This window comes from Pygocentrus nattereri, chromosome 30 (genome assembly GCF_015220715.1).
Source record: "Pygocentrus nattereri isolate fPygNat1 chromosome 30, fPygNat1.pri, whole genome shotgun sequence".
NCBI lineage: Eukaryota > Metazoa > Chordata > Actinopteri > Characiformes > Serrasalmidae > Pygocentrus > Pygocentrus nattereri.
In genome coordinates, this window is record NC_051240.1 from 18,611,723 (window position 1) to 18,637,706 (window position 25,984).

General features: G+C 39.7%; 1 protein-coding gene across 1 annotated transcript; it reads right to left on the reverse strand.

Annotated features, from left to right (window-relative positions):
- Window positions 1–10,617: 10,617 nt before the first annotated feature.
- gmppab (GDP-mannose pyrophosphorylase Ab) lies at window positions 10,618–23,349 on the reverse strand. Its single transcript, XM_017724104.2, has 12 exons — window positions 23,088–23,349; window positions 21,894–21,991; window positions 21,640–21,743; window positions 18,610–18,802; window positions 17,294–17,353; window positions 17,077–17,207; window positions 15,734–15,865; window positions 15,511–15,608; window positions 13,134–13,180; window positions 12,952–13,044; window positions 11,776–11,944; window positions 10,618–11,013 (listed from the first exon to the last, which is right to left on the reverse strand). Exons 1-12 carry the CDS (start codon window positions 23,125–23,127, stop codon window positions 10,913–10,915), a joined length of 1,266 nt encoding a protein of 421 aa, XP_017579593.1. The 5' UTR covers window positions 23,128–23,349; the 3' UTR covers window positions 10,618–10,912.
- Between the last annotated feature and the right edge of the window lie 2,635 nt (window positions 23,350–25,984).

The window sequence follows — 25,984 nt, forward strand, 5'->3', positions numbered from 1 at the left end:
GGATGGATGGATGGATACGTGAGTGAATACTTTTGGAAATATAGTTTATATCCTGGGACGGTCTTTTCATTTGACAAGGATAGAAAGCCACTTGGGGCCCCCATAAGTCAATACAGAAAATTAGAAATATTATATATGTAGATGTTAAATCATCCAATTTCAATGCAGCTTCACGCCCCTGGTTATAATAGACTATTCCATGTTGTTACTGTGTAAAAATGGAAAAGACAGTTAATATAATTATGTTATGGAGAGGAGGTTCATTTGTGTGTTTTCTGGGTGTTGAGAGGGAAAATAAACTAAGTACAGCACAGAAATGCAACAATAGGGAGGAAAGTAATTGGTCTTCTGCTACACTCTGGAAGCTAGCTTTGTTTTGTTTTTTTCAGTCAGAAAAAAAGGCTCAGCAGACTGTGCATAATGTTAGTGCTAATGTTAGTACAGATCGCTCCAGTGATGGGATGATAACACAAAAAAGTAATGCATTTCAACTTACTAAGTACTTTTCTTAAACTCTAACAAAATACTTCAAAAAGGTAGTGATGGCTGAATATTGATTACACTGTCCTACATGTATTCATGTGTAACATTACAATACATGAGAAAGTGGCTTAGTCAGAATTAAGAGTAGACTACATTTACAATACATCTTGAAAAGACACACAGGAATTTTATTTTACTTGCTAAACTTCAGACTCACATGCATACTCTATGTACTACTGTCATCCCTCTAAAGAGCTCAGTAACGCTGAGATTAATAACTGATCACATTGATTTATCGGTCTACTCAGGCTTTAGCAGAGCTCAGTAACACTGAGATGAATAACCGATCACATTGATTTATCAGTCTACTCAGACTTTAGCAGAGCTCAGTAACACTGAGATTAATAACTGATCACATTGATTTATCAGTCTACTCAGGCTTTAGCAGAGCTCAGTAACACTGAGATTAATAACTGATCACATTGATTTATCAGTCTACTCAGGCTTTAGCAGAGCTCAGTAACACTGAGATTAATAACTGATCACATTGATTTATCAGTCTACTCAGACTTTAGCAGAGCTCAGTAACACTGAGATTAATAACTGATCACATTGATTTATCAGTCTACTCAGGCTTTAGCAGAGCTCAGTAACACTGAGATTAATAACTGATCACATTGATTTATCAGTCTACTCAGGCTTTAGCAGAGCTCAGTAACACTGAGATTAATAACTGATCACATTGATTTATCAGTCTACTCAGGCTTTAGCAGAGCTCAGTAACACTGAGATTAATAACTGATCACATTGATTTATCAGTCTACTCAGGCTTTAGCAGAGCTCAGTAACACTGAGATTAATAACTGATCACATTGATTTATCAGTCTACTCAGGCTTTAGCAGAGCTCAGTAACGCTGAGATTAATAACCGATCACATTGATTTATCAGTCTACTCAGGCTTTAGCAGAGCTCAGTAACGCTGAGATTAATAACTGATCACATTGATTTATCAGTCTACTCAGGCTTTAGCACAGCTCAGTAACGCTGAGATTAATAACCGATCACATTGATTTATCAGTCTACTCAGGCTTTAGCACAGCTCAGTAACGCTGAGATTAATAACCGATCACATTTATTTATCAGTCTACTCAGGCTTTAGCAGAGCTCAGTAACGCTGAGATTAATAACCGATCACATTGATTTATCAGTCTACTCAGGCTTTAGCAGAGCTCAGTAACGCTGAGATTAATAACTGATCACATTGATTTATCAGTCTACTCAGGCTTTAGCAGAGCTCAGTAACGCTGAGATTAATAACTGATCACATTGATTTATCAGTCTACTCAGGCTTTAGCAGAGCTCAGTAACACTGAGATTAATAACCGATCACATTGATTTATCAGTCTACTCAGGCTTTAGCAGAGCTCAGTAACACTGAGATTAATAACTGATCACATTGATTTATCAGTCTACTCAGGCTTTAGCAGAGCTCAGTAACGCTGAGATTAATAACTGATCACATTGATTTATCAGTCTACTCAGGCTTTAGCAGAGCTCAGTAACGCTGAGATTAATAACTGATCACATTGATTTATCAGTCTACTCAGGCTTTAGCAGAGCTCAGTAACACTGAGATTAATAACCGATCACATTGATTTATCAGTCTACTCAGGCTTTAGCAGAGCTCAGTAACGCTGAGATTAATAACTGATCACATTGATTTATCAGTCTACTCAGGCTTTAGCAGAGCTCAGTAACGCTGAGATTAATAACCGATCACATTGATTTATCAGTCTACTCAGACTTTAGCAGAGCTCAGTAACGCTGAGATTAATAACCGATCACATTGATTTATCAGTCTACTCAGGCTTTAGCAGAGCTCAGTAACGCTGAGATTAATAACCGAACACATTGATTTATCAGTCTACTCAGGCTTTAGCAGAGCTCAGTAACGCTGAGATTAATAACTGATCACATTGATTTATCAGTCTACTCAGACTTTAGCAGAGCTCAGGAACACTGAGATTAATAACCGATCACATTGATTTATCAGTCTACTCAGGCTTTAGCAGAGCTCAGTAACGCTGAGATTAATAACCGATCACATTGATTTATCAGAGCTCAGTAACACTGAGATTAATAACCGATCACATTGATTTATCAGTCTACTCAGGCTTTAGCAGAGCTCAGTAACACTGAGATTAATAACCGATCACATTGATTTATCAGTCTACTCAGGCTTTAGCAGAGCTCAGTAACACTGAGATTAATAACCGATCACATTGATTTATCAGTCTACTCAGGCTTTAGCAGAGCTCAGTAACACTGAGATTAATAACTGATCACATTGATTTATCAGTCTACTCAGGCTTTAGCAGAGCTCAGTAACGCTGAGATTAATAACTGATCACATTGATTTATCAGTCTACTCAGGCTTTAGCAGAGCTCAGTAACGCTGAGATTAATAACCGATCACATTGATTTATCAGTCTACTCAGGCTTTAGCAGAGCTCAGTAACACTGAGATTAATAACTGATCACATTGATTTATCAGTCTACTCAGGCTTTAGCAGAGCTCAGTAACACTGAGATTAATAACTGATCACATTGATTTATCAGTCTACTCAGGCTTTAGCAGAGCTCAGTAACACTGAGATTAATAACTGATCACATTGATTTATCAGTCTACTCAGGCTTTAGCAGAGCTCAGTAACGCTGAGATTAATAACTGATCACATTGATTTATCAGTCTACTCAGGCTTTAGCAGAGCTCAGTAACACTGAGATTAATAACCGATCACATTGATTTATCAGTCTACTCAGGCTTTAGCAGAGCTCAGTAACGCTGAGATTAATAACCGATCACATTGATTTATCAGTCTACTCAGGCTTTAGCAGAGCTCAGTAACACTGAGATTAATAACCGATCACATTGATTTATCAGTCTACTCAGGCTTTAGCAGAGCTCAGTAACACTGAGATTAATAACCGATCACATTGATTTATCAGTCTACTCAGGCTTTAGCAGAGCTCAGTAACGCTGAGATTAATAACTGATCACATTGATTTATCAGTCTACTCAGACTTTAGCAGAGCTCAGTAACGCTGAGATTAATAACCGATCACATTGATTTATCAGTCTACTCAGGCTTTAGCAGAGCTCAGTAACACTGAGATTAATAACCGATCACATTGATTTATCAGTCTACTCAGGCTTTAGCAGAGCTCAGTAACGCTGAGATTAATAACCGATCACATTGATTTATCAGTCCACTCAGGCTTTAGCAGAGCTGAGTAACACTGAGATTAATAACCGATCACATTGATTTATCAGTCTACTCAGGCTTTAGCAGAGCTCAGTAACACTGAGATTAATAACTGATCACATTGATTTATCAGTCTACTCAGGCTTTAGCAGAGCTCAGTAACGCTGAGATTAATAACCGATCACATTGATTTATCAGTCTACTCAGGCTTTAGCAGAGCTCAGTAACGCTGAGATTAATAACCGATCACATTGATTTATCAGTCTACTCAGACTTTAGCAGAGCTCAGTAACGCTGAGATTAATAACTGATCACATTGATTTATCAGTCTACTCAGGCTTTAGCAGAGCTCAGTAACGCTGAGATTAATAACCAATCACGTTGATTTATCAGTCTACTCAGGCTTTAGCAGAGCTCAGTAACGCTGAGATTAATAACTGATCACATTGATTTATCAGTCTACTCAGGCTTTAGCAGAGCTCAGTAACGCTGAGATTAATAACCGATCACATTGATTTATCAGTCTACTTAGGCTTTAGCAGAGCTCAGTAGCGCTGAGATTAATAACCAATCACGTTGATTTATCAGTCTACTCAGGCTTTAGCAGAGCTCAGTAACGCTGAGATTAATAACTGATCACATTGATTTATCAGTCTACTCAGGCTTTAGCAGAGCTCAGTAACGCTGAGATTAATAACCGATCACGTTGATTTATCAGTCTACTCAGGCTTTAGCAGAGCTCAGTAACGCTGAGATTAATAACCGATCACATTGATTTATCAGTCTACTCAGGCTTTAGCAGAGCTCAGTAATGCTGAGATTAATAACCGATCACATTGATTTATCAGTCTACTCAGGCTTTAGCAGAGCTCAGTAACGCTGAGATTAATAACCGATCACATTGATTTATCAGTCTACTCAGGCTTTAGCAGAGCTCAGTAACGCTGAGATTAATAACCGATCACATTGATTTATCAGTCTACTCAGGCTTTATCAGAGCTCAGTAATACTGAGATTAATAACTGATCACATTGATTTATCAGTCTACTCAGGCTTTAGCAGAGCTCAGTAACGCTGAGATTAATAACCGATCACATTGATTTATCAGTCTACTCAGACTTTAGCAGAGCTCAGTAACGCTGAGATTAATAACCGATCACATTGATTTATCAGTCTACTCAGGCTTTAGCAGAGCTCAGTAACACTGAGATTAATAACTGATCACATTGATTTATCAGTCTACTCAGGCTTTAGCAGAGCTCAGTAACACTTGTGTGGTCTCTTCCTCTATCGCTCTGACAATGTTTTCTTCGGTCTCTTCGCAGCTGTTACCATGATGTCCATACTAGGAATAGCTTCTAATAGCTGAGGAGCCATAGCCACTGGTGTGTGACGTGGTACAGTAAAGCATTAAGCCGTTGTGGCGAGAGGTCTTGTGCCAGCTTCTCCACGCTGTATAGGGCTTTATATCAGGCATTCTGGGCCCGGAGTGCCAATGACAGACAGGCCATTCTCCCTGTTACAACATGGTGTTCCATCAAATCTACCCCTGATTAAACCCACCAAACACGTCACACACTTTCCTCAAACCATCTCAAGTAATCTTAAATAGACTTGCATGGTTTTAAAGGGGTGACGGTGGCCAGGGCTCTCCTGAAATCTTCCATTGGAGATCTCCCTAGATACCACACCAAAATTTCTGCCATGCTAACAGACCCCCTCCACATTTGCCTCTGACACCGTATTGCAGACTTTTATCTAGTAAAGCTGACGGAAGTCTGTCACATAGCCAAAAACGGAAGAATCAGCCACAATGCAAATAGAAAAATGGCCTAGCTGAGCGATTACATATTCATCTCTCTCTCACACACAGCACACTGTGTGTATATATATATATACATATATGTCCAGTATGATATATATATATATATCAGCCCCAAAGAGCCACTGACTAAACTCCATTTCCACATTTCCACATAAGAATTATGAGTGGTGGCTGAGGAGGGCGAACGCGCTGATAAAGGCCTCACAAAGGCGGCCATTAAACCCCTCTTCTGCTACAATCTACGCTGTGAATAGCCACCGTGTTTACAGAGAGCGAGCGTGAGGTTTTCATCTCGCCCAGCTACATTTATCTGCTCAGTGAAGACGCATTATATCCTGTTTAGGAGGTGCTCGGCTGGATTAAGAGGAAAAACGAAGAATGGGGAAAAAATGCAGGATCCAATCTCCTCCCGCTGGGCCCGTGTTAGGCCGACTGTCTGAATATAACGAGGTTGCATCCTGCGTTGGCTTGCTTTGTATTAGAGCTTCAGAGTCAAATCTCAAATCTCTACTGTGAAGCAGCCCAGAATCCACCTCGCCAACCTTTTAACTCGCCACCCACCTCCACAAACAAGCTTTCAGTAAGCTAGCGTTTCGAGGACGGTCATCGTCTTTCAAACCTTACTGGTAATATTTCTTTTTTCCATTTTGTAAATGAAGTCTGCCACCCACTACTTACCCAGGAGATTGTTTTCTTCTCCGTTTTCTTCGCAGTAGATGTGCTCTGCACTCTTTTTGGGTATCTTTTTTTTGGACATGTAAAATTGAGACTGCAAAATTTGCATGCAATTAAACTCCATGATTGTGCTTCTAAGTGAACACACCATCATCTCATGCAGAGATGGCTGATTGGCTGCTTGCTTGGTTACAGATAACACTGGACTAAATATTATTATTTATTTACACCCAAGTGGTAGAATTGTGTGCAATCATGTGTTGCTGAGTTTAATATATTGGGAAAAAAGTCTAATAATAATAAATGTTATGTTTTATTCTTTCCACAATATATTAAACTCAGCAAATAAACAGTAATAGTGCAGTAAACTGTGCAGAAGCGTCTTCTGTGTAGAGGACGTGTTCAATTATTTCCACCCAGAAAGTCAATAAAAGAAGTGATCGGACCAGCAGCGCCAAAACTTTTGCACAAGACTGTGTCTAGCATCTAAACAGCTTGGTGTTGCTACTATACTCAGGTATGCTTGAAAATAAAAATAAGGATCACTGGAGCGATGCAGCTGAAGAGCCGCCTAAAGAATCGTTCGGTTTTCGTTTTTTTACAGAACTGCTTTTATACATGAATGTCTGAGGGAGAAGAACCTTTTCTAACCTTAAGGAACCTTAAATCTGACTGGTACAGAATATTTACATTATATCGAGCTTTAAAAAGTTCTTCACACAAGTGCATCTCCACCACTGATGGGTTCTTCAGGAAATTAAGAGCGGTTCTTTTACAGCATCACGCCAAGGAACCCATTTGGCACCTTTAGTTTTGAGTCACACCTCAAGATCGGTGCCAAATGAACATGCTAATTAGATTTTTTTCAAGAAATCACAGGTTTTTGGTCTCCATGGTTTCAATTGCATTACCTCTTACCTAAAATCAAAATTTTCCCATCTCCGTTTTTTTTATATCTTTGTGGAGAATAATAACGACAATTATAGTTCCATCACGCTGAACCTGTGACAAAGGGGAAAGTGACAGGGTGGATTATTTCAGGCTAAACTGCTATCAGTCTTAGACCTTCCAATATCAGATTCTCAAAAAAATAATTACCGGACTTTTCAGAGAAGAAGGTAAACCTTTATTTTAAAGTCTCCTCGTTTATCTATTTTGTGTGACCAGGTGGGCTTGACCAGAACCTGCCACGGATGGAGAAAACAGCAAATCAGGTTGAATAAAAAGTAATAAAAAGTGAAAATTGACCAGCTTTTTAATTCTGCACCAGTGAAGACTTTGATGTAAATGTAATCATAACTGATTTCACTTAATGTGGCAGTACATTATTTTTATGGCACATTTTTATGGCTAAACATGGTGTGACATGGTAGAAGGCAAAACTGTAGGACATAAATTATTACATTTATAATTAGTCGTTTTTTTGTATTAAACGTATAAATGCACTGTTAATGCATTTATAACAGATATTCAGTAATGTTAGATTTGATTGAAAATGTGTGTTACATATTTCTCAGAAGACATTTCTATAATTCGATCAGCTATCATATTGGGAGTTTCCAAAACTGGACATCAAAAAAATGATTACATATACAGAGGATACAGAGAAAATAGGGCAAGATCTGTCAAGACCACCAAAACTGACCCCAACCAGATAAACAGCACTTCAAGCATCGTCTTTGTGAGAAAATCAAGCTGCTTCAGATCTGAAAACATCCACAGGTGGTTCTGTCCATCCTTCCCCCTGTGAGAAGACGACTCAGCGCTGTGGGTCTGAAAGGACGTGTAGCTGATCAAGAAGAACCTCACTGAGAAAAGGAACATTTGCTTATGGTATTCAATGGACTGACCACCCTCAGATCCAGTCCAGATCTCAACATCACTGAATGTGTATGGGGTCACTTGAACTGTGCTAAATAGAAAATGCAACCAACTTCTAGGACTAAACTTTGGAGGTGTGGAAAAACATCCCTGCAGGTTTCTCTAAAAAACAGACGTCGAAAAGATTGAAAGCTATAATAAAAGGTAAAGAGTGGACACTGAAAAATGTATATGTAATTATTAAGGCCTGCGTGTAATTCTGTGTTAAATACATATTTTAATTATCTCAGTGAATAACTTACTTCATGTCCGTTTTTTATACATAAGCTGGAACAACACTTACTAGGATCAGAACTTTGTGGTGCTCTTTTCACAGAACGACCTGTAAAGAGTTCATTCATACCTAATCCTTTCTAATTCAGATCCTTCCACCATGGAAGCGTTTCTGCTTCAATAAACATCTTTCCGGACTGCATGCTCAAGAGAACGTTAGCTGTTTGGTTGGGATATCAAACCGTATCTTAATTGCATTCTTAAGTTAAACCAAATCGAAGAGAGTCGACTCAGTGGTTGCTAAGAAATCCATGCTATCAGGTTGAAACACATGAGTGCAAGAAGTCTCCAAGCGACCATCAAGAACATTCTCCACATCAGGAATAGGGTCTGATTGTATCCTAGTCTGCGTGCGTAAGTGATGTCAGCTCCAGCACATGTTCTTTGCTAATGAAGTGAGTGTTGGAAGAAGTGCTGTGTAGCTGTGGGATGTTTCGCCCGTGGTGCAAAGTGTACAGAGCTTCTCGATGCGGCTGTCGCTTTGACGTATCAGGGCAGAAGAAATCCACTTAATCTCCTCTTCTTCACTGAACTTTCTGGAGCGTCTTCCAGCGCCATGCACCATTCTGCCACCCACACAAATGGATTCAGGGAAGTTAATGTGTCTTAAGCAGCGCTCTCCCTCTCTCACTCAGCCTCTTGCCGTCTCCGATTCCCGCGCAGATTGTTGCAGGTCGGTGTAATGCAGAGTTTTCCGGCTCGGCCTAGTAATTGGATTTTATTAAAGCCAAAAGAAAAAGAAGTTGGCTTGGTGTAAGCTCTTAGGGATAGTCCTGGGCAAAGATGAATTGCCAGTAACAACATAATTCACTCTGAGACTGGCTGGGGGGAAAAAATACCCATTCAAGTTTAATCTAAATTGAGCGTATTGCACATTTTTCAATATGTACTTTCCTTGAGTTCACTCAGCCTACCCAACAACAGGCAAACTTTTAACCACAGTCACGTATAACTCCATTGGCTGTCGCTATAAAACTGATTCTGTCTTGAAAATATGCTCGCCCATATGGCTCTGCCATCCTCAATCTGTGGCAGAGCTAAACTCTGAACAACGTAAAGAAGCACTCATGCATTAGGCTTCGGTATAGCTTATTATTTGATCATTAAAACGTAGAAAAACATCAGGCTCTACAGTCTGTGTTTCACAGAGGAGCGTTTTAGTGCTTTAGCTCTAAAAAAAAAAAACAGCCTAAAGTGAATGCTGGGCATAAATGTTCTACATTCCACAAATCTCCAGGAACCACAGCAATGCAGCGAGAATCCATCGACTAAAACCCAAACCCAAACTCGTACAAACCCCTACAGAGACGTATCACAGCTTCATGCATCTCTACATGGTCAAGCAATGTGCCTCTCGATTGCTTGGTGCCTGACCTGTCCATGATGGAATCACTGGCAGTGTTGATTACTAGAAGTCGTCTATCATGAAACTGCTAACAAATGAAACTTGCCATGACTTGAAACCTATTTATGTGCTTTTGAAGCTTTTGTTAGTTAGTCAGCATTGAGATTTGTAATATTAAATTAATATTAAATTATACACCAATCAGGCATAACATCATGACCACCTCCTTGTTTCTACGCTCATTGTCCACTTTATCAGCTCCACTGACTGTATAGCTGCTCTCTGTAGTTCTACAGTTACAGACTGTAGTCCATCTGTTTCTCTGATACTCTGTTACCCTGTTCTTCAGTGGTCAGGACCCCCATGGACCCTCACAGAGCAGGTACTATTTGGGTGGTGGGTCATTCTCAGCACTGCAGTAACGCTGATGTGGTGGTGGTGGTGTGTTAGTGTGTGTTTTGAACACCTGGGTCACTGCTGGACTGAGAATAGTCCACCAACCAAAAATACCCAGCCAACAGCGTCCTGTGGTCAGCGTCCTGTGACCACTGATGAAGGACTAGAGGATGACCAACACAAACTGTGCGGCAGCAGATGAGCTGTCGTCTCTGACTTTACATCTACAAGGTGGACTGACAAGGTAGGAGTGTCTAATAGAGTGGACAGTGAGTGGACACAGCGTTTAAAAACTCCAGCAGCACTGCTGTGTCTGATCTACTCGTATCAGGGCAACACACAGTAACACACCACCACCATGTCTGTCTTACTGCAGTACTGAGAATGATCCATTGCATAAAAATGGTACCTGCTCTGTGAGGGTCCATGGGGGTCCTGACCACTGAAGAACAGGGTAACAGAGTATCAGAGAAACAGATGGACTACAGTCTGTAACTGTAGAACTGTACAGAGTGCAGCTATACAGTAAGTGGAGCTGATAAAGTGGACAGTGAGCGCAGAAACAAGGAGGTGTTATAACAGGTCAGTAACATTAATAGATAGTTAGTAGTAGTTAGTACCCAAACAATTGTAAACAAATGACACCAAATACACCAAGTGAGAAAATAAAGGTATGCTAAAGAATATTCTGTGCGATCAGTGTGTTCTTCCTTCTTTACATTCTTTCTGCTCAACAAATGACTTTTCTAAAGTGTGTATGCTGCCCTCTAGAGGATGATCTGGTTTTTGAAGCTCCTGTTGAGATCTTTATGAGGAAGCACGATGGAGTTTCGAATGATGACCTCTGACGGAATGTTCACATTGCAACCTAGGGGTACAAATAACAAACATAACTTCAATCTGATGCTATATAAATGCAGATCACTGGTAGACCTTTGGCTGATCATCTATTGCTGTGGCCACCAACCATGCTCCTGGAGATCTACCTTTGAAGCCTCCAAGCCTAACTGAACCCACCCGATCTATCTTATTATTGCCTTCAGAAGTCCATGATTGGCTGAATGAGGGGTAGCAGATCTGAGTTGGAGAAGAAACCTGTGGGAAGGTAAATCTCTAGGAGGAGCATTGGTGTCAAGTGATCTAGTGTGTGGGTGCAGCTTCTGACCAGCACAGACCTAGAAAAGCATCATGTCTGGGTGGATGGTAACTGACTAAAAGCAATAGCTCCATCTACTGGGCTCACATCCTGTATTACAGCTGATTAAAATTTTCTAAATCCTTTGGTCTGGATGTAGGTGTAGAGCAGGGGTCACCAATTCTCCTCCTAGAGATCTACTAAGTTCCAACCTGCTAACCATGCTGATAACTATGCTGATAACACAGATGGATCAGGTCCAGCCAATCATGGAACATCTACTATAAGCAGTTCATGAATGTGATTTTTTATAAATAATTTGAACACAAATGCTGAAAAATGAATAACACTTCATGAACGAGGCCACAGAAAATTTGAAAAGCTACTCTAGAACAACAATAAGAGCTGCGGTGATACGTGTCAATCAGTTACTCTTAATTATTTCAACAGATGGTGTGTAGATGGTAGAGTTCATAAGCTGAAAGTGCTGCATACCCAAGATAGTAATAGAGGGAGTCAAACCCCCATCCCTGAAGAGAGTCTCACTGTCAATTTTAGCATAGGGGTCATTGGGGTTTGGGTCACTTGGTGTCCCCTCCACTCTGGCCCACTTTCCGATTGCACTGTCCCACCCAACGATGCTGTTCAACACACAGCAGTGATCCTGCAACAGGGACAAAGAAATTATTAGTGAACCATTTATACTTTTAAACCAGACACCATTTTAGACAATTATATGCTTCCAACTTTGTGGTAACAGCTTGGTGAAGGCCCTTTCCAGTGCCAGCATGACTGAGCCCCTGTGCACAAACAGGTCAATAAAGACATGGTTTGACGAGTTTGGTGTGAAGGAACTTCAGTGGACTGCACAGAACCCTGAACTCAACCCCACTGAACCCTTTTGAGATTAACTGGACCAATGACTGAAAGCCAGGCCTTCTCATCCAACATCAAAGCCTGACCTCATCATTGCTCTTTTAACTAGCACAAATTCCCACAGACAAAAGAGACATTAGAGTGGAGGCTGTTATAGCTGCAAAGGGGGGAGAGTCAATACTATTTATAACTATATCTGTAGTTATAAAATGTATGTATGTATGTCCAACATGCATATTTGGCCATATAGTGTAGTTTCACTACCTAGGTGTACAATTACAAACTAATTCAGCTGCCCTATACAAATACACATCATTGGTCAGTTAATGACCACAGCACTGCTATTACCTCGATATTATTTGGGTGGTGGACCATTTCCAGCGCAGTAGTGACACAGGGTAGTGATATGGTGTGCATAGTGCTGGTATCAGGCACAGTGATGTTGCCAGGGTTTTCGCATACCAGTGTCACCGTTAAATTAAGAATGACCAATGACTAGACGACAGCTGAGACAAATTCTGGACTACAATCTCTGCACACCAACACGGTGGAGCTAAAAGTTGGAGGTTTCTAATAAAGTGGCCTGCCGGTGTAGTGGTTTTAGTCCAGCTCTAAAGCACCTCCACTTTCTCCTTGATTATCTGACTTCTGACTGAGTTACATTGAGAACTAGAATACAGTGAAACCTGTAGAAATGCTTTACTACAGGAACATCTGAGTGTCAGTACTGATGCAGACAAAAGTTTCAAAAAGAGTTTGATTACTATTCATCTAAATGAAATCAGATGACTATACCTGCAGCGTAGCTCCATGTAAGACAATGGATTCCCTCAGTCGAACTCCTGCTCCTATTGTTACTCCTTTCCCTATTGAGACATTAGGACCCAGCTGAAGAAACATAAACACACAGTTACGCAGTCAGGAAAATATTCTTGGACAGTCTTTGATAAGATGTGTTTGTTATATGATATTCTCACCACAGCGGTGGGTTCAATATTAGCTGTTGGATGGATGAAAACGTCTCCTGAGGGTGGAAAATAAGTATTCATGTTCAGTGAATATATATAGAAATATTTTCAGACATGTTATAGATATTCTGGTGAGTAAGAGTAATAAAAACCAATAATTCTATATTCATTTGAATTTTAAAATTAAAATTGTTTTTAAATACTACTACTACTACTTATCATCATCATCATCATCATCATCATCATCATCATCATTATTATAACAACAACAAAACAACAACAACTATTATTATGATTACTATTATTATCATCATTATTATTATTATTATTATTACCACAGGGATGCATCAAGATTTTGGCCACAACTAATTTTGGGCAAAAAACAAAAAAATTCTAATTCCAAAAGATAAAAGAAGTAGTAGTAGTAGTTGTTGTAGTAGTGTTAGTAGTAGTAGTGGTAGCAGTAGAAGTAGTAGTAGTAGTAGAAGTACTTGTAGTGTTAGAAGTAGTAGTACTGGTAGTAATAGTGGTAGCAGTACTATTGTAGTAGTAGTAGTGGTGGTGTTAGTAGTAGTGGTAGTACTGTTAATAATAGTGGTAGCAGTACTAGTTGTAGTAGTACTGGTAGTAGTAATAGTAGTAGTGGTGTTAGTAGTAGTGGTAGTACTGTTAATAATAGTGGTAGCAGTACTAGTTGTAGTAGTAGTAGTGGTAGTAGTAGTAATAGTGGTGGTGTTAGTAGTAGTGGTAGTACTGTTAATAATAGTGGTAGCAGTACTAGTTGTAGTAGTAGTAGTGGTAGTAGTAGTAATAGTGGTGGTGTTAGTAGTAGTGGTAGTACTGTTAATAATAGTGGTAGCAGTACTAGTTGTAGTAGTACTGGTAGTAGTAATAGTAGTGGTGGTGTTAGTAGTAGTGGTAGTACTGTTAATAATAGTGGTAGCAGTACTAGTTGTAGTAGTACTGGTAGTAGTAATAGTAGTGGTGGTGTTAGTAGTAGTGGTAGTACTGTTAATAATAGTGGTAGCAGCACTAGTTGTAGTAGTAGTAGTGGTAGTAGTAGTAATAGTGCTGGTGTTAGTAGTAGTGGTAGTACTGTTAATAATAGTGGTAGCAGTACTAGTTGTAGTAGTACTGGTAGTAGTAATAGTAGTGGTGGTGTTAGTAGTAGTGGTAGTACTGTTAATAATAGTGGTAGCAGCACTAGTTGTAGTAGTAGTAGTGGTAGTAGTAGTAATAGTGCTGGTGTTAGTAGTAGTGGTAGTACTGTTAATAATAGTGGTAGCAGTACTAGTTGTAGTAGTACTGGTAGTAGTAATAGTAGTGGTGGTGTTAGTAGTAGTGGTAGTACTGTTAATAATAGTGGTAGCAGCACTAGTTGTAGTAGTAGTAGTGGTAGTAGTAGTAATAATGGTGGTGTTAGTAGTAGTAGTAGTACTGTTAATAATAGTGGTAGCAGTACTAGCTGTAGTAGTACTGGTAGTAGTAGTAGTAGTAGTAGTGGTGTTAGTAGTAGTGGTAGTAGTGGTAGTACTGTTAATAATAGTGGTAGCAGTACTAGTTGTAGTAGTAGTAGTGGTAGTAGTAGTAATAGTGGTGGTGTTAGTAGTAGTGGTAGTACTGTTAATAATAGTGGTAGCAGTACTAGTTGTAGTAGTAGTAGTGGTAGTAGTAGTAATAGTGGTGGTGTTAGTAGTAGTGGTAGTAGTGGTAGTACTGTTAATAATAGTGGTAGCAGTACTAGTTATAGTAGTAGTAGTAATGGTGTTAGTAGTAGTGGTAGTACTGTTAATAATATTGGTAGCAGTACTAGTTATAGTAGTAGTAGTAGTAGTAGTAGTAATGGTGTTAGTAGTAGTGGTAGTAGTGGTAGTACTGTTAATAATATTGGTAGCAGTACTAGTTATAGTAGTAGTAGTAGTAGTAGTAGTAATGGTGTTAGTAGTAGTGGTAGTAGTGGTAGTACTGTTAATAATATTGGTAGCAGTACTAGTTATAGTAGTAGTAGTAGTAGTAGTAGTAATGGTGTTAGTAGTAGTGGTAGTAGTGGTAGTACTGTTAATAATATTGGTAGCAGTACTAGTTATAGTAGTAGTAGTAGTAGTAGTAGTAGTAATGGTGTTAGTAGTAGTGGTAGTAGTGGTAGTACTGTTAATAATATTGGTAGCAGTACTAGTTATAGTAGTAGTAGTAGTAGTAGTAGTAGTAATGGTGTTAGTAGTAGTGGTAGTAGTGGTAGTACTGTTAATAATATTGGTAGCAGTACTAGTTATAGTAGTAGTAGTAGTAATGGTGTTAGTAGTAGTGGTAGTAGTGGTAGTACTGTTAATAATAGTGGTAGCAGTACTAGTTATAGTAGTAGTAGTAGTAGTAGTAGTAGTAGTACCTATTATTTTTGGGCCTCCTTCTTGCTTTGTGGCCAGTCTTTCTGGATGGGTCTCATGATAGCGATTCAAGTACAAACGACTGGCATATATTGCTGACCTGTCAATCAAATTAGATCATATAATTGGAATGAGACTGAAATTGAACTGAAAGAGATAAAGAAAGAGAGAAATAATGTCTGAGAGAAGGAGAGAGAGATGTGTATGTGTGTTTTCCTCATATACCCTGCAGATTTAATCTGGCTCCAGAAGTGCTGTGTTTTGTAGACGTAGAGTTGTTTCTGTGCTGCCAGCTTTGTAAAGATGTCTTGCTCCAAACGGATCACTTCTGACAGCCTTCCACATGGAGGCTCCTCTCTGTGCAGACAGATCGACACAGTTTAAAGTCTGATTCAGGATCAGAATTCATTCACACTGATTGATACAAGGAAACATCACAGTCATAACACAGCCAAACTAATAACTTCACTGGAGAAGAAAAATGCTCTTAAAACATTTCTAAATTTCATTGAGAGTCATTTAGAGTGGTTCGGTGTGACAAGGTTCACTGTAGAGAAACTTTACAGTGGTACTGATAGGGAACAAAGGTCCAACACACATATAAGATATTTTTATTTAATGTCCAAAACCAAAAAATGTCCAAACCAATTGTCAGTGGCATAATTCAACTCAGGGCAGGGTCAGCGGATGCTGAGGCCCACAGCGTGCAGAGGTCACCAACTTTCTGCAGAGTCAATCGCTACAGACCTCCAAACTTTATATAGTGCAGATCAGCTCAAGAACAGTGTAGAGAGCTTCATGGAATGGGTTTCCATGGCCGAGCAGCTGTTTCCAAGCCTTACATCTCCAAGCGCAATGCAAAGCGTGGAATGCAGTGGTGTAAAGCGCCGACACTGGACTCTAGAGCAGTGGAGACGAGTTCTCTGGAGTGACCAATCACGCTTCTCCATCTGGAAATCCAATGGATGAGTCTGGGTTTGGCGGTTCCCAGGAGACGGTACTTGTCTGACTGCATTGTGCCGAGTGTAAAGTTTGGTGGAGGGGGGATCATGGTGTGGGGTTGTTTTTCAGGAGTTGGGCTCGGCCCCTTAGTTCCAGTGAAAGGAACTCTTAAAGCTTCAGCACCAAGAGATTTCGGACAATTTCACGCTCCCAACTTTGTGAGAACAGTTTGGGGACGGCCCCTTCCTGCTCCAACATGACTGCACATAGCAAGGTCCATAAAGACATGGATGAGCGAGTTTGGTGTGGAAGAACTTGAATGGCCTGTTTTTAAAGACATTAAACTCTACAGACGTCTAGTTCCTATCACCACCACAGTGAACAACTCCGACTTTTTCTCTGGAACGGAGCATTTCACATCAAACTCTTCTGAATGACTTTGTTTACAACCCAACAATTTAATTATTCAGAACATTTGAAAGATCCACGGAATGCCCCTTTCATGTTAATGTAATAAGATTTTATTCTAGGTCATTTCTCAGTGAATGTCTACTTAATGAAAAGAATACGTTTCTCCTTAAATTGCATATAAAAACTGAGGTACAGGCTTTTGACATAAAACCTACTGAAGTCTTTCTTCTTGATTCCTCTGAAACACTGTTCCAATGTGGCTGAAAATCTCAGGTGTGAACAAGTAGATGCCGCAGTTGATAATGTCACTTATGAAAGTGCTGGGCTTCTCCACAAAATGAAGCACCTGAAGAATAAATAAATAAATAAATACATGATATTTGGTTTAAATGTTTTTTAAAATTGTGAAAACATTGTCAATACTGAATGTACCTCATTAGTTTGCTGATTTTCCACAATGCACCCATAGTTCAGAGACTGTTTTCTGTTAGCCTGTGACAGAGTGTGAAACAATAATATTACAGTTCCAAAAGCTTAATACATACATATATTTACAGTACTGTCAAATGTCACACCACCTTTCATTTATTGAATTTTCAGGCAAAAGTGTCATGATATAGATGACATGTAAAACATATGGAGAAAACTCCTAACAACTGTGCTAGACCTGGTAGACCAGCAAAACTGTCACCATCAGATAAACAGTAGTTTGAGTGAGAGGAGAAAATCAAGCTCTTTTGCTTCAGATCTGACAAGTCCACAGATGTTTCTGTCCATCCTTCCACTGAGAGAAGACAACTCAATGCTATGGGTGGAAAAACATGTGTAGCTGTCGAGGAGCCTCACTGAAAAAAGAAAACAGACAAAAATCTTGCTAATCACCCACAGAAGCTGCTGTTTCTCTCAGAACAATAGACGGACCACCCCAGAGTTCAGACCTCAACATCACTGAATGTGTTTGGGATTATTTGGATTGTGAAGAAGCAGAAAATACAACCAACACCAATACTGAACTTTAGAGGTGAGGAAAAATATGCCTCAACATTTCCAGAATAGAATGAAAGTGCAATAAATGCTGCGTCCACTCACTGTCCACTCTGTTAGACACTCCCACCTTGTCGGTCCACCCTGTAGATGTAAAGTCAGAGACGACAGCTCATCTGCTGCTGCACAGTTTGTAGTGGTCATCTTCTAGTCCGTTATCAGTGGTCACAGGACGCTGCTGGCTGGATATTTTTGGTTAGTGGACTGTTCTCAGTCCAGCAGTGACACTGAGGTGTTTAAAACTCCAGCAGCACTGCTGTGTCTGATCCACTCAGACCAGCACAACATACACAACACATCACCACCACATCAGTGTTATGGCAGTGCTGAGAATGATCCACCACCCAAACAGTACCTGCTCTGTGAGGGTCCATGGGCGTCCTGACCACTGAAGAACAGGGTAACAGAGTATCAGAGAAACAGATGGACTACAGTCTGTAACTGTAGAACTACAGAGTGCAGCTATACAGTAAGTGGAGCTGATAAAGTGGACAGTGAGCGCAGAAACAAGGAGGTGGTCAGAGTGTTATGCCTGATCGGTGATTGTTTTCTGCTTTTTCCTCCACTGTAAAATCAATAACTTATTGGATGTTTTGACTGGCAATTACGTAAAAGAAGAGTGGTCTTCGACATTTGCACAGTACTGTAGGACCTCATGCAGTCTCATTATAATGCTCTCTATAATGTGTCTGCAGGTGTTTTACCGTAGTGCCCAGAATGATTCCGCAGTGGGAGCCTTCGCGCTGGCGGTGGAATCGGAGCATGTCCTCCAGAGGGAATTCAGAGCACACGTCAGCGTTCATCAGGAAGAACGCAGTCGGCCCTCCGGACAGGATTTGGTCTCGGAAATGATAAATCCCACCCCCTGTGCCTAAAGCAGCAAACTCCTGCAGGTATCTAAACATAAAGTCATCCAAAGACAGCAAGATGGAGAGGATTAACACAGAGGTTGCTTGTTTGTCTGTCTCCTCGATGCTTATCCTTTATTTTACCTAAACAGAATCCAAACGGGTCTAACAGAGTCTAAACAGAACTCATCTAAATGGAATCTTTTTACCAAGAGCGCCTGATGCAAAGCAAAGTCACAGGTCAAGCGAGTGAGACAGTGAGTCAGTGAGTCAGTACCTCACTAAGGACAAATGACTTTTTTGTTAGACACAGGTAGCACAGGTGTTCTTAATAGAATATCACAGTGTCAACGTAGTAATACTAGAGCTGTATCCACTGTATATATCATTATATTTATAATTACATATATTGAGCAATCTAGTGATTGACAGTTACTTTTTTTTTTATATTTGTCTGGCCAAACAATAAAAATGAATAATAACATACTGTAAAGAGCATTTTAAAAGAATATATATATATATATATACAGTCATGTGCAAGAGTTTCTTGCATATTTTAATACACAATTACTGTTTATTTGCTGAATTATACATACAAAAAAATAATAATAACATAAAATGTGCTCTGTGCAAAACTTACAGCACATTTTATATCTTATGTTGGACAGTACTCATGTAATTCACAATTTCTTAAAGATATTTAAAATCACAGATTACAAACACAATAATTGATATAATCACAATGCATTCAGTTTGAAGAACCCAGCCAGATGACATGCTTTGTTGTTTGTTAAAGAGAAAATAAGTTAACATTATACGTAGGAATCAAATGGAAAAGAGGCGTTTTTCTGTAAATCCTATTCAAAATGGACCTCGTATCACGAGCCCTTTGGGCTGCAAGTACAGCTCGGCTTGACCCGGCATCTTTCAAGGCGCGAGGAAGACAAGTGTCGAGAACGTTCTCCGTACTGGCACCAAAGCGCTTGAACAAACTCCCACTGGCTGTCCATACAGCAGAATCTCTGGCTGTATTCAAAAGCAGACTGAAGACACAGCACTTAAATGAGCACTGAGTTAAGTATTGATTGTAATGTATTGTACTGCATTGTAGTGTAGTGTAGTGTAGTGTTGTGTATTGTATTGTATTGTAGTGTAGTGTAGTGTAGTGTATTGTATTTTAGTGTAGTGTAGTGTATTGTAGTGTAGTGTAGTGTAGTGTATTGTATTGTATTGTAGTGTAGTGTAGTGTAGTGTATTGTAGTGTAGTGTAGTGTAGTGTAGTGTATTGTAGTGTAGTGTAGTGTAGTGTATTGTATTGTAGTGTAGTGTATTGTAGTGTAGTGTATTGTATTGTAGTGTAGTGTATTGTATTTTAGTGTAGTGTAGTGTAGTGTATTGTAGTGTAGTGTAGTGTAGTGTATTGTATTGTATTGTAGTGTAGTGTATTTTAGTGTAGTGTATTGTAGTGTAGTGTAGTGTATTGTAGTGTATTGTATTGTAGTGTAGTGTATTGTATTGTAGTGTATTGTAGTGTAGTGTAGCGTATTGTATTGTAGTGTAGTGTATTGTATTGTAGTGTATTGTAGTGTAGTGTAGTGTATTGTAGTGTAGTGTATTGTATTGTATTGTATTGTAATGTATTGCGCTGTTCTGTGTTCAACTCTGCTCATTTTCTCTCTCTGTATCTACAGTGACTCTGTTTCTGGCAGTATCTGAGCTCAGGACCGTCTTTCTCTCTAACCTGTTGCTAAGATACTTTCTCTAGACAGACAGAGCACTTCTTGTAAGTCGCTCTGAATAAGAGCGTCTGCTAAACGTTGTAAATGTAAATGCATTCAACAAAATGATGTACATTAGATTTATCATTCAACAAAAATGGCTTATTTTGGTTTCATTCATTTTTTTTGTAATTATTTGTCCTTACTTTGATTTCTGTTGGAGATGGGTCTTGCTGGTCATAATGACTGGCCTCAGCGACGTAATAAGTGTGGGGTTCATGTAACTGTCAGCACTATTTAGTGCATTTCTGTTCTTAATCTGCGGCTTTTTTGTGAATTATTTGAGTGCTGTTCGAATTTTGCCTAATCCTTTACTCTCTCTTTTGGTTTGATTAACTTTACTAGTTGTTTGAAGAAGAGAAACTGTAAGTTAAACCATATTTAAGTGGGTTCTTGTAGATATTAAATTATCTCATTTTCTGTAGAGGATAAGGAAATAGCTTTTTTTAAAGGTTTTTACATGAATGCCATTTTGAGAGCTCTTTAATGCTGCTGGTCATTAAACCAAATAAACTGCTGCATATTATTTGAAACGTTTAATTCAGATGTTTCACTTTGTAATAGGAGTACCACTGCAGTGTGAACTCTAATTTACATTAGCCATGATGTATACCGAGTTAAACACTACTTAAACACGGACATCTGACGCATCTGAACCTTGTCACAGACATTCAAGTGGCATTTTCTGCACTTTGTATTTGAGTCCTTCAGTAAATCCTAACTGAATATTACTGGAGGAGTCTGTTAGACTGTCTGCCAAGCTGTTCAGCCTAGACCTGTTACACAAAACATTTTAGTTCATATACACTTTTACTTTATATACACGCACAATCAAGAAATTTCACGTCATACATGCAATTAGTAACTACAAACAAGTGTATCCTGCTGGTGTGGGTCACTGTAAATCAGCTTTATAATGACCGTTAAACCGAGTTTATCATTCACTATTATAACTAATCACTAAGTCAATTCATCAATAATGTAAGTTGTCATCATAGATTTTTTTTAAATGAAGTAATTGATTTTATCAGGTATTTTAACAGTCCTAAAGAAAGCAGTAATGTGTATATACACACATGCAGCCTACAGGACTGTTCTGTATTCTTACCTGATTGAGATTTTAAACTCCTGCTGGGCTGAAGCTAAGAAGCGGTTAAGCTCCTCGTTGGGCTGGTAAAACCCAATCAGGATGATCTCTTTCATATCAGGAACCTGTTGGAGAAGAGCAGCTAATATTTCTAAGTCCTACACACTGTGCATTACAGCTCAGTACTGCATCATCATTTCACACAGGCAGAATGAGATGAAGGCAAAAGGCAGTTCGTCCAGAAGGCCTAGTCTTCCTCAGCTTTCTTTCCTCACCTTAGCACAGGCTTCTATGTGATGTTGGACCATGGGGACACCAGCCACAGGGAACAGAGGTTTGGGCACCTCGAAAGACAAGGGGCGGAACCGAGTTCCTGAAAAACATATTCTAAACAATTTCATCACTCGTTCATTTAGACACTGAAAAGCAAGAGGACAAGCAGCCAGGAATCTAAATGTAATCGGTGTAGGTGGATTAAGGTATTACATCAAGGCGTTTAGGACTCTGTGTTATACGTTATTATGGGACAGCGTGTTAAAGGGTCCATATCTTACCAATTTCTCATCATTTATTTTTCCCTTCAGGTCCATTTACACAATTTCTGTAGGCTTATGCATCAAAAACAGTCCAGATTCATTTTTACTGAACCATTTTCCAACCTCTGTTCATCCATTAATAATAATACGATTCAATAATGCTGATATTTTGAGAAAATAGTGCCCTTTTAAAGGGGTTATTACATGATAACCTAAGGAACTTAAGGCTACAGTGACCAAAATCTCAGAAAACGATGAATAACAGGTGCAGCCGCTCTCGTATTCCTGTCAGACTGATTGCCAAATAAAATGGCAATACTTGCGTTGTTGACATGGTGACACCTGGTACTTATCACCACCACAGTAAAGTATCTCTACCACGAACTTCACTTCAAACCACACGGAAGGACTCGGTTTTAGCGATTCAAAGATGAACGATTAATCGGTTTTAACGAGCAACAATTAATCGGTCTTAACGATTAATCGGTCTAGGCGATTAATCGGTCTTAACGATTCAATAATGCTGATATTTTGAGAAAATAGTGCCCTTTTAAAGGGGTTATTACATGATAACCTACGGAACTTAAGGCTACAGTGACCAAAATCTCAGAAAAACGATGAATAACAGGTGCAGCCGCTGTCGGACTGAGTCCGGTTTACTGAGAAGCACCTTCTCTTTACACTGACCATCCATTAAGGCTACTGCTACTGTACCATCTGGACAAAAACGTAAGTTAGGCGGTGTAAATGTGACTTTCATACACGACTGACTGACCGTGTCGTCAGAGCCGTTCATTCACAGCGTCTTCAGTGCCACGTCATCTCGAAGCGGTCAGTTGTTATTAAGTTCAGACGCGTCATTATGGTGCCGTCACTATTTCAGAGATATCTCGGGTGTAAAACACACACACAGTCACTCACAAACCAGCCCACCTTTCTGAGGACCCCCAATGAGGACGACCGCTTTCAACATCTTCAGACTAGTTAGAGTCGGAATCGCAGGAGAGCTCGAACAGCGACACGCGTCTGTCTTCTGCCACCTCCAGCAGGACAGCCTGTACTCCGGGTACGCGCTAAATGGTGCGCACTGCTTAAAAATCTTGTTTAAGTTAAAAACGTAGCTTTTATAAACGCCACGTCCGGACTCAGCGATACTGCCACAGTCCAGTAAGGCGGAAGTTTGCTTACTACAGTGTCTCCCATTCAGAGCAGCGGCTGCGTCCCAAATGCCTCCCTGTTGGACTCTAGTGCGCTGTTCAGACGCCGAAGCGTTGATTTGGTCGCGCGTCAAGTGCACTATGTAGGGAGCAGGGAGGCGTTTGGGACAGAGGCGGTAGCTCCTGTAAGGACGCCCACAGAGACTTTTGTGCAAGTCACCGCCCTCTGCTGGAATCTGGAAACGAGGTTTTTTGCATTTTAAATTCTGTATAAAAAAACAGGTAATTATGGGGTAAATCAATGTACAGCTCCAATCACATTTTGGAGAAATTTAACACAAATATTAATTAAAATTCTTACTTTGTTACGCACCCATTACTTTGTTACGCACCCATCACTTTTTACGCACTCATTACTTTGTAACGCACCCATCACTTTGTTACACACCCATTACTTTGTTACGCACTCATCACTTTGTTACACACCCATTACTTTGTTACGCACTCATTACTTTGTTACGCACCCATCAGTTTGTTACACACCCATCACTTTGTTACACACCCATCAGTTTGTAACACACCCATCACTTTGTTACGCACCCATCACTTTGTTACGCACCCATCAGTTTGTTACACACCCATCACTTTGTTACACACCCATTACTTTGTTACGCACTCATTACTTTGTTACGCACCCATCAGTTTGTTACACACCCATCACTTTGTTACACACCCATCAGTTTGTTACGCACCCATCACTTTGTTACGCACCCATCAGTTTGTTACACACCCATCACTTTGTTACACACCCATCACTTTGTTACGCACCCATCACTTTGTAACACACCCATCACTTTGTTACGCACCCATCACTTTGTTACACACCCATCACTTTAACTGCCCCATAAGCTCAGTCTAACTCCACTACTGTTTATAATTGCGCTATTTATACCCACAGACCTTAATCTGTATGTGCCTCATGTCACTTTAGTGTTTACATTTACCTTTACAGCATTTAGCAGACGCTCTTATCCAGAGCGACTTACAAGAAGTGCTTTGTCAATCTAGAGAAAGTATCTTTGCTGGTTACCAATAGCTTAGAGAAAAAGACGGTCCTGAGCTCAGATACTGCTACAAACACGTCACTGCAGACACCAAGAGAAAAAGAACCAGAGTTGAACGCAGAACTCTGCCATTCAATGCAATACAATAACAATAAGATACAATACAATAAATAAAATAAGTGCAGCTTATAGTATATGTTTATTTCAGGACCTTCTTATATTTACATTAATTTTTTATTATTCTATTTTTCTACCATTAATGTTTATTTTATTTATTTATTTTTTTACGATTAGTGTTTAGTGTTTTTTAGTGTCCATTTAAATTCACACTTTTCCTGTTTAATGTCTATTTAATGTTATTGTTACACCACGAGGGTCTGAGAGTAACACACTTTCAGCACACTGCATGTCCTGTACGTACTGTAGTATTGACAATAAAGCTGACTTGACTTGATGAAGATGCACCAACAAAATCTCTGCGGCCTAAACGTTGTAGCCGCACACCAGGTCAGCCGCTGACTTAGCTGGGAATTAAACAGTCTGCTATGCTTTCTAGTTAAACCGAAGACAATAATAACAACACAGAGCTTCACCTTAATGAAACCCTATTAATGCATAACTCATGTAGCTGCGGTAAAACGAAGCTGCACATTGATTCCACAAGATGGCAGACCTCACCTTACAGTTAGTGTTGCTATGTTTTTATGAGCATGCCTGGCAGTTTATCACAGCTTCTGATTTTTAACGAAAAAATCATAAACAAACCACTTCATTTCGAAATAGCCACATTATATAACTACATATATTTATATATATATATATATTATCCTACGGCTTAAAGCAACCACGAGCATTAGACATTAGACTAGTCCAAAACATTATAGTTCATCATTTCCCAGAGATGGAAAAAAAGCTGTATCCGGATGATCCGCAGTAGCCCTGACTCTTCTCGGCGGACTGGAGGAGTTTGATTGATCAGGACGTGCGGGTCTCAGTATGGACATATATGGTGCTGGTGTTGAAGCAGGAAGGCCCACACATGGCGTTCTGTAAACACTGTCCCCTCGCATGGCTCTCCTGAGCTAGACCCTCTCCACTCTCCAACCCGACACATACAGTTATGGAGCTCATCCTCCTCTCCGGACTCCAGACACCATGCCCTGTGAGATATACTGTAACCAGACACAGGGATGTCCCCTTTAATATCTCTCCTCCCACCTCTTTCATTTGTTTTAATGCGTTGGAGTGTCTATAAGCAGAGCCCAGCATTGATGGACTACAGTTACTTGCTGTCCTTTGATGCGGAGATGAAGTAACGTCTAGCATTTCCTTCTAATGACGTGTCCTGTTCTCTGAGAGTAGAGCTTGTTACCAGCAAAAACAGTAAGAAAACAGAAAATGTGCTTCCAGATCAGATAAATACTTTTAAATAATTTGCTAATTTTGGTACAAAACATGTCCTAATACAATAGCATATATTTCCTGCATTTTCAATTGGATCATTGAAAAGGGAGCACAAAGGAAATGCATTTTCCCACGTCTGGCCTCGCTATAGTAACGGAAAACACATCATCAGTGAATCTTGCTCATGTTTAAAATCAAACTTTTT